The sequence below is a fragment of the Tupaia chinensis genome, unplaced genomic scaffold, assembly GCF_000334495.1.
Source record: "Tupaia chinensis unplaced genomic scaffold, TupChi_1.0 Scaffold144123_1, whole genome shotgun sequence".
NCBI lineage: Eukaryota > Metazoa > Chordata > Mammalia > Scandentia > Tupaiidae > Tupaia > Tupaia belangeri.
This window is the reverse complement of record NW_006203978.1, coordinates 54,122-63,385: the sequence shown is the minus strand read 5'-3', so window position 1 is coordinate 63,385 and position 9,264 is coordinate 54,122. Positions and strand designations below refer to the sequence as shown.

The window sequence follows — 9,264 nt, the reverse complement described above, 5'->3', positions numbered from 1 at the left end:
GAACCACTGGCTCTTTGAGATGCTTGGACGAAAATGCTGGGTGAGCTGGGGATCTCCTGGCCCTCTGTGTCTCCCTCCTCTTCCTCTTCCTCCTTCTCCTGCCTTATCTTCCCCATCCTCCCCTCCCCCCCTTTCTTCCCCTCTTCTCCCTCCTCCTTCCCCTCTCCATCATCTCTCCTAGAATCCCCTTAACCATTTTCCACCCATCCCAGGAAGATCTCAGTGTGTCTACTCACCTTCCCTCTGGCTATGGCTCTTTCTATGGACTCAGAACAGCCAACAAGAAGGAAGGGCCAAGTCTGGATCCAAGACCTTCTGGATCCCCCTGACCAGACTCCACTGACCCCTGTTCTTCCTTCTCAGACGCTGGCCACTGCAGTTGTTCAGCTGTACCTGGCATTACCCCCTGGAGCTGAGCACTGGACCAAGGAGCATTGTGGGGCTGTGTGCTTCGTGAAGGATAACCCCCAGAAGTCCTACTTCATCCGCCTTTATGGCCTTCAGGTGACCCCTGCCCCTACTTAGCATGCAAACCAGTTCTCAACCCACAAACCTAGATCTGTGTCCATAGCCCAAGCCCTTGGGCCAGATCAGTGAACCCTTGAACCCCAGAACTAAACTCTGCAGGGCTCTCAAATTTAGAACCATCCAGATTCCAGACTCTGGTTTGCTTTTCTATGTCTGTGATAACTGACCCCAGAGTCTCCATATCAAGATCTCTAAACCCCCAAATATTTGTATACTTCCTATGCCTTATCTATTTCACAAACTCCCCCCAAAATTAGTACTGTATTTATACCTGAACCTCAGATATGTTCTAAACTAAATATTGTATACCCCAGGAATCTCCCATCAAAACTCCCGAATCCCAGATGTCTCTCCTAAATTATAAATCTGAACCCAAATATACCATTGAGTCTTGAACTCCAGTCTAGCCTTTTAAAGCCACAGCATGGACCCCAGAACTCTCACTTTTTTTAATTTTTAATTTTAATTTTTATTTTTTAAGAAAGACTTTTGCTATAGGGCACATGCACTCACTGGAGAGACAGAGAGAGACAAAAAGCAAGAAATCATCCCCCCAGGGGGAATGGCCACATTGCAATCCCTTATCCATTCTTCCCTTGGGATTTTTGTACATGCATCCACATGTCCCTGGCATGAGTTTCAAGCTACTGGGCCCAAGACTCAAACTACCGTCGGCTATGTGAGAGTCCAGTGATATAACCATTACACCATCTGCTGGTCCCCAGAATTCTCATATTAAAACTCCTGAACACTCAAATACAGAGATCATTCTTAAGCAAAAAGTAGTTTGCTCCACAAATCCACGACATGAACTTTTGAGGCTTAATCCCACATTCATCCTTCTAAGCCCATAAAGATGGACCTAGTCCCAAACTGCACCTACTTTGCTGGGACTCTGCCTAAATTCCTAAGTCTGTATGTCTGAACCTCCCAATATCAATGCTCAAATACGAGGGAACTTCAAAAAGTTTGTGGAAAATGGAATTAAGAGTTTATCTTGGTGCAAAAAATTTGAAGATCAGGCAGTTGTTTTTTTGGGGTTTTTGTTTGTTTGTTTGTTTGCTATAGGGTGTGTGGGGTCGCCAGAGAGAGGGAAGGTGAGAAATAACCCCTGGGGGGATGTCCACCCTACAATCCCATCTCCTCTAGTCTCTTCTCAGCATTTTGGGCCTGAACATACACATGCCCGGCATGATTTTCATGCCACTCAGTCCAGGACTCAAACTGCAGGTGGCCATGTGGGATCCAGCACCTTGACCTTCATGCCACCTGCTGGCCTGGTCATACATAATGTTTCTTTTCATTTTTTTTATTATTTAACTTTATTTATTTATTTCTATTTGACCAGAAAGGAACAGAATGAGAGAGAGAGAAAGTGAGAAAGCAAATGACCAGGTCCAGGACTCGCGAACAGTGTTTGGCCAGGTGGGAGTCCAGCGCCCTTAACCACCACACCACCTGCTGGCCTCATGGTCATGAATAATGTTTAAATAACACACATTTCCATGAACTTTTTGAAGACCCCTCAAGCTAGAACCCTACCTGCCATGAAGAAGCAGTATCGAGATTGAGACTATGATGAGCCTCTGTTTTCTGGGACTAGAGTCCTAAATTCTCAAATTCAAGCCCCTAACTCCCATATCTAGGGCCCTGAGCCCCAAATACAAACCTCTCACAGCAGTATCTGACTGCCATACTATCCTCCAAACCTCCACATCTGATACTTAGACCCCCAGCTCTCGGATACCGAGCTCAAAATCTCCAAATTAGATCCTGGGAGCCTAAATCTGGACATTGTGCTTGCTGCCCAGATAACAAAGACCTGCCACACAGAGCACTTCAGTGCCAGCATGTCCCCAACCTTATACCTCTCCAGGCTGGCCGGTTGCTATGGGAACAGGAACTATACTCACATCTGGTCTACTCCACTCCCACGCCTTTCTTCCACACTTTTGCTGGAGATGTAAGTGACCAACAAACCCTTGGGATTCAGTTGGGGTATGGGGAGGAGATGGAAAAGGTGCAGGGGTCCTGAAAGGCTGCTGACTACAAGGCATGTGCAGGACTGCCAAGCGGGGCTGAACTTTGCAGATGAGGGAGAGGCCCAGGCGTTCCGGGCCCTGGTGCAGGAGAAGATCCAAAAAAGGAATCAGAGGCAAAGTGGAGGTGAGGAGGCCTTGGGGGAGGAAAGGAGGTTGGGCAAAGGTGAGTGCAAGAGTTGGGAGCTAGGAAAACCCCTCTTGTAATTCTGGTTCCCAATCTAACTGCCTATCCACAGACAGACGCCAGCTACCCCCACCACCAGCACCTGCCAATGAAGGTAAGTCCTCTAGTATAAGAAGAGGTAGTAATAAGGGGCTAACTTGAGAACCCATGGTAGGGTTCTTATAGCTCTCTGCCCATTCCATCTTCACAGAGAGAAGAGGGGGGCTCCCACCCTTGCCCCCACATCCAGGTGGAGACCAAGGGGGTGAGTGCTGATTCCTCCTTGTATCTCTCTCTGGATGGGCAGGTAGGTGGGGGAGTGGGTAGATGGAAGGGTAGATAAATTACTTTATGGATGGGCAAGTGGGTGAATAAATGCATGGATGGAGAGCTATGCAGATGGATGAGCACGTGGATGGATGGGTGGATGGATAGACTGAAGGTAGATGACTGAGTAAGGGTATAAATTTATGATAGCATAAAAGTAGAAATAGATGTATAGGTGGGCATATAAATGCATAGGTGGACAAGTACACAGAAAAATGGATCAACAGATGGATGACTGAGTGAATTAATGAATTAGTGAATGAATGAATGAATGAACAGTGAATAAATAACATAAATGATCAATCAGTGAAGAAAGCAATGATTGAGTTAATAATTAAATGAATGAATAAATAATTTAACTAATTAGTCGATGTGTCATGAATGAATGAGTCAATACTTAGGTGATAAGCATGAGTGAATGAATGAATGAATGAATCAGTGAATGTATGAATGATTTTCAGGATCCACCCACTTCTTCACAGATCCTGCTTGGACCTTTTACCTACTCCCTCCATGACCATCACACACAGACACAACTCACCCAATAGTCTTGCCCTGTGCTTTGTTTGGTAGGTAAGTGAGTCAATGGTCTACAGTCCAGTCACCCTTTTTCTCCCTACAGGCCCACCAACTGGCCCACTGTCACTGGGGCTGGTGACAGTGGACATCCAGAACCCTGACATCACGAGCTCACGATATCGTGGGCTCCCAGCACCTGTCGCTGGCTCAGCTGATAAAAAACGCTCAGGGAAGAAGAAGATCAGTAAGGCAGATATTGGTGCACCCAGTGGATTCAAGTGAGAATCTCTTTTTGGTGGGCCCACAGAGCCCTGGGAGTGGGGAGGTGGGCATGTGAACAGGTGGACAGCTGAGCGGATGGAAGAGTGAGCAGCTAGATAAGTGTATGGGTAGGAGATGAGTGGATAGGTAGGTAGATGCAGAGCTGGAACTAGAAAGAGGTAAGGCATGTAGGATGCAAAATTTAAGGACACAGTCACTCTCAGTCATATAACTTTAACTCATGATTCTGAGAGTCAGTGCCTCCTTAAATTTTGCATCCTAGGCACCTCACTTGCCTCAACCTAGATCCACCCTGGGTGGGCTGATGGGGAAATGAATGGGTAAGTGAGTAGGTAGATGAATGGATAGATGAGTGAATGATTGGGTTGAAGAAGGAATGGATACATGGTTTGGATGAAAGGATGGATGGCTTGACAGGAAGTGATGTAAGTGACCAACAAACCCTTGGGATTCAGTTGGGGTATGGGGAGGAGATGGAAAAGGTGCAGGGGTCCTGAAAGGCTGCTGACTACAAGGCATGTGCAGGACTGCCAAGCGGGGCTGAACTTTGCAGATGAGGGAGAGGCCCAGGCGTTCCGGGCCCTGGTGCAGGAGAAGATCCAAAAAAGGAATCAGAGGCAAAGTGGAGGTGAGGAGGCCTTGGGGGAGGAAAGGAGGTTGGGCAAAGGTGAGTGCAAGAGTTGGGAGCTAGGAAACCCCCTCTTGTAATTCTGGTTCCCAATCTAACTGCCTATCCACAGACAGACGCCAGCTACCCCCACCACCAGCACCTGCCAATGAAGGTAAGTCCTCTAGTATAAGAAGAGGTAGTAATAAGGGGCTAACTTGAGAACCCATGGTAGGGTTCTTATAGCTCTCTGCCCATTCCATCTTCACAGAGAGAAGAGGGGGGCTCCCACCCTTGCCCCCACATCCAGGTGGAGACCAAGGGGGTGAGTGCTGATTCCTCCTTGTATCTCTCTCTGGATGGGCAGGTAGGTGGGGGAGTGGGTAGATGGAAGGGTAGATAAATTACTTTATGGATGGGCAAGTGGGTGAATAAATGCATGGATGGAGAGCTATGCAGATGGATGAGCACGTGGATGGATGGGTGGATGGATAGACTGAAGGTAGATGACTGAGTAAGGGTATAAATTTATGATAGCATAAAAGTAGAAATAGATGTATAGGTGGGCATATAAATGCATAGGTGGACAAGTACACAGAAAAATGGATCAACAGATGGATGACTGAGTGAATTAATGAATTAGTGAATGAATGAATGAATGAACAGTGAATAAATAACATAAATGATCAATCAGTGAAGAAAGCAATGATTGAGTTAATAATTAAATGAATGAATAAATAATTTAACTAATTAGTCGATGTGTCATGAATGAATGAGTCAATACTTAGGTGATAAGCATGAGTGAATGAATGAATGAATGAATCAGTGAATGTATGAATGATTTTCAGGATCCACCCACTTCTTCACAGATCCTGCTTGGACCTTTTACCTACTCCCTCCATGACCATCACACACAGACACAACTCACCCAATAGTCTTGCCCTGTGCTTTGTTTGGTAGGTAAGTGAGTCAATGGTCTACAGTCCAGTCACCCTTTTTCTCCCTACAGGCCCACCAACTGGCCCACTGTCACTGGGGCTGGTGACAGTGGACATCCAGAACCCTGACATCACGAGCTCACGATATCGTGGGCTCCCAGCACCTGTCGCTGGCTCAGCTGATAAAAAACGCTCAGGGAAGAAGAAGATCAGTAAGGCAGATATTGGTGCACCCAGTGGATTCAAGTGAGAATCTCTTTTTGGTGGGCCCACAGAGCCCTGGGAGTGGGGAGGTGGGCATGTGAACAGGTGGACAGCTGAGCGGATGGAAGAGTGAGCAGCTAGATAAGTGTATGGGTAGGAGATGAGTGGATAGGTAGGTAGATGCAGAGCTGGAACTAGAAAGAGGTAAGGCATGTAGGATGCAAAATTTAAGGACACAGTCACTCTCAGTCATATAACTTTAACTCATGATTCTGAGAGTCAGTGCCTCCTTAAATTTTGCATCCTAGGCACCTCACTTGCCTCAACCTAGATCCACCCTGGGTGGGCTGATGGGGAAATGAATGGGTAAGTGAGTAGGTAGATGAATGGACAGATGAGTGAATGATTGGGTTGAAGAAGGAATGGATACATGGTTTGGATGAATGGATGGATGGGTTGACAGGAAGTGATGGGTAGATGGATGGGTGAATTAAATGAGTGTGTGGACAGAATGATATGCAGGCTGATTGGCTCACAAACAAGGTAAATGGGGATGGATAGATGTATATGTGTGAATGGACAGTTCAATGGATAAGTGAACAGAAGTGTGTGGTTGAATGGATAGAAAACTGAAGGGACGGATGGGAAGGTGGGCACATGAGCAGATGGATGGATAGACTGTGAGGACAGATTGGTAGACAGATGAGTAAACAGACATGTGTGAGCAGATGAGTAGACAGATATATGGACAGACCTGCAACCTGACAGATACATTTTTTTGGGGGGGAGAGGTTTTTGCTATAGGGCACATGCGCTTACCAGAAAGACAGAGAGAGACAGAGAGACAGAAAGTGAGAAATCACCCCCCAGGGGGATGGCCATGCCACAATCCCTTCTCCTCCATTCTCCTCTCGGGATCTTGAGCACGCACGCACACGCGCCCGATGTGAGTTCAAGCCACTGGGTCCAGGACTCAAACCGCGGTTGACTACATGGGAGTCCAGCGACATAGCCATTACACTAACTGCCAGTCCCCTGACAGATAAATTTAAAGGGATAGTTGGACAAGTGACTGGGTGGATGGATGGTGGAAAGAGGGATGAGTGGTCAGATCTGTACCACCCCCTTCTAATTCCACAACTCCTGCTCATACTCATTCACTCACTCAGACTCATTCAATAATTCTGGCCCCTTGGAGTCCCTCCGGCCAGGACAGGGCAGGAGGGCTTTACTAGGAAGGAAGGGAAAGAAGAGTAGTGGGGCTTCACTGTGGTTTCCTCACCTTCCCTCAGACACGTCAGCCATGTGGGGTGGGACCCTCAGAATGGATTTGACGTGAGTAATTCCACAGTCTCCCAGACCCCACTCAACTACCACCCACCCTTCCACAAACCAATGCTTAGACCCCCTCCCTCCCCCAAATCCCTACCCTTCCGACATCCCTCAGATCCCTCACTGGGATAGACCTGATAGTAATCCATGTCCCTTCCTTTCTCACCTTACTCCTCCACCCTTGCCCTGGCCTTTTTCCTCCTGGGCAGGTGAACAACCTAGACCCGGACCTGCGGAGCCTGTTCTCCAGGGCAGGGATCAGTGAGGCCCAACTCACTGATGCAGAGACCTCCAAACTTATCTACGATTTCATTGAGGACCAGGGCGGGCTGGAGGCTGTGCGGCAGGAGATGAGGCGCCAGGGTGAGCCCCCACTTCTGTATACCTCCTCTTCTCCAGGCCTGACAGCTGATACAAGATACAGTGTATACAAAAGATACACTGAGGTCACTCAGTCCTCATGGAAACCCTTATCCTATTTGAATCAGGAGTTGGACAGCTGGGATACCCATTTAACAAAGGAGCAAAAGTGAAGCTCAAAAGAATATGATAATAATGGCAACTGTGTGTTACTTTCTCCTTACAGAGCCGCTTCCACCACCCCCACCACCATCCCGAGCAGGGAACCAGCCCCCTCGGCCCCCTATTGTGGGGGGTAACAAGGGTCGTTCTGGCCCACTGCCCCCTGTACCTTTGGGGGGTGCCCCACCTCCACCAACCCCCCGGGGGCCCCCACCCCCAGGCCGAGGGGGCCCTCCACCACCACCCCCTCCAACCACTGGACGTTCAGGTCCACCACCCCCTCCACCTCCTGTTGCTGGGGGGCCACCCTTGCCACCGCCACCACCACCTCCACCACCTCCACCCAGTTCTATGGATGGGCCAGTCCCTCCCCCACCCCCTCCTGCTCCAGTGACTGGGGGGGGCCTGGCCCCTGGTGGGGGTCGGGGGGCACTTTTGGATCAAATCCGGCAGGGAATTCAGCTGAACAAGGTGAGAATGGGCAGGAGGTATGATTGGAGGTCTGGGACTCTGGGGTGCCCTGGGCAAGTCAGGATGTAGGGGGCTGAGGCAGAGACTGATGGCGGGTGCCAGGCTTTTGGAGTACAGTGATAGAGTTGGAGGTTGGTGGGTACCCTTTGAATGGAGTTGGAGTGTGTAAGAGGAGGAGAAATAATGAAGAGGCAGGAGAAGTGCTCTTCTCACCGGCCTTGAGCCCTCTGTTCTGACCCCTACTTGTTGCAGACCCCTGGAGCTTCAGAGAGCTCAGCGCTGCAGCCACCACCTCAGAGCTCCGAAGGACTGGTGGGGGCCCTGATGCATGTGATGCAGAAGAGGAGCAAAGCCATCCACTCGTCAGGTGAGCCTACCCTGCCAGGACCATGAACCTGGCACCCCAGGCTGGAATTCACCCAAAGCCACCCCAAGCAATAATCATCAAGTAGTGTCATTAGCCCCACCTGTTGATGAGAGGATTAACCTGTGGCTTGTGTCAGTCTCTTTTTTGACAGTGTTAACATTGTCATTATGTGACAATAATAATTCACCCTAATTAACTCTACCTTTGGAAATAATATTAACACTAATGCCAGGGTGTATCCAGAAGATGACCATTAATCCCAAATGCTCAGAACTGTACCTATTAGCCCACTATGGGATGATAATGTATTATACAGGACTTGGGGGGGGGGCAGACTGCAGCACATTGGTAAAACACGATGCTTTGTGAGGCAGTCCCACATGGGAAGGTTTTGGGCTTGCGTCCAGAGACCTCCTTGAATACACCAGGCACACACATGCCTGATTGCAATTCCTATTTTGTCCCAAACAGAAACTCTAAAACTCTCCTTCTAGCAGGAGACCTCAGTCCTCCAAGGTGGAGTCTCCTACAAACCTCCCCAACTCCCCAGGGCCTCTGAACCGCCTCCCCAGTCCACACCTATCCTGAGTCTCACTCCTTTCTTTCTCTCTCCCTCCAGACGAAGGGGAGGACCAGGCCGGAGATGACGATGAGGATGATGAATGGGATGACTGATTCACTGCCCTGAGCTCCTCTCCCAGGCGGGTGACCCCACTGCACCTGCTCTGCCCCTCTCCATACCCTCCACCCACTCCATCCCACTGCCCACAGTACCAGGTCCTCCACTGTCAAATTCTGGGCCCCCACACCCCATTTCTTCCCTACCAGCCCCTCCAAAGCTGTTATCTTGGAATGGTCCCACAGTCACCTTAGCAATACCCAGAACCATTTTTATACAAATTTTCTGAGTTCTTGCCATTCCAGAATTTTTAAGCAAAATAAAATAATTGTCTTTTTGTCTC

At 48.8% G+C, this 9,264-nt stretch overlaps 2 protein-coding genes across 2 annotated transcripts in view; both read left to right on the top strand.

Annotated features, from left to right (window-relative positions):
• WAS (WASP actin nucleation promoting factor) overlaps window positions 1-9,264 on the top strand; it is a gene marked incomplete in the record, with an annotated part of 9,437 nt that extends 173 nt beyond the window's left edge. The window contains 12 exon segments of the mRNA XM_027767260.1: window positions 9-40; window positions 364-504; window positions 2,405-2,491; window positions 2,592-2,694; window positions 2,807-2,848; window positions 2,945-2,998; window positions 3,683-3,857; window positions 6,903-6,945; window positions 7,152-7,305; window positions 7,529-7,935; window positions 8,188-8,302; window positions 8,922-9,264. Coding sequence (XP_027623061.1) covers window positions 9-40; window positions 364-504; window positions 2,405-2,491; window positions 2,592-2,694; window positions 2,807-2,848; window positions 2,945-2,998; window positions 3,683-3,857; window positions 6,903-6,945; window positions 7,152-7,305; window positions 7,529-7,935; window positions 8,188-8,302; window positions 8,922-8,977 — 1,409 coding nt within the window.
• LOC102468302 (wiskott-Aldrich syndrome protein-like) lies at window positions 4,293-5,471 on the top strand. The gene is made up of 4 exons (XM_006165972.3): window positions 4,293-4,489; window positions 4,602-4,643; window positions 4,740-4,793; window positions 5,338-5,471. The coding sequence occupies exons 1-4, from the start codon at window positions 4,324-4,326 to the stop codon at window positions 5,370-5,372; spliced, it is 297 nt and encodes a 98-aa protein (XP_006166034.1). The 5' UTR covers window positions 4,293-4,323; the 3' UTR covers window positions 5,373-5,471.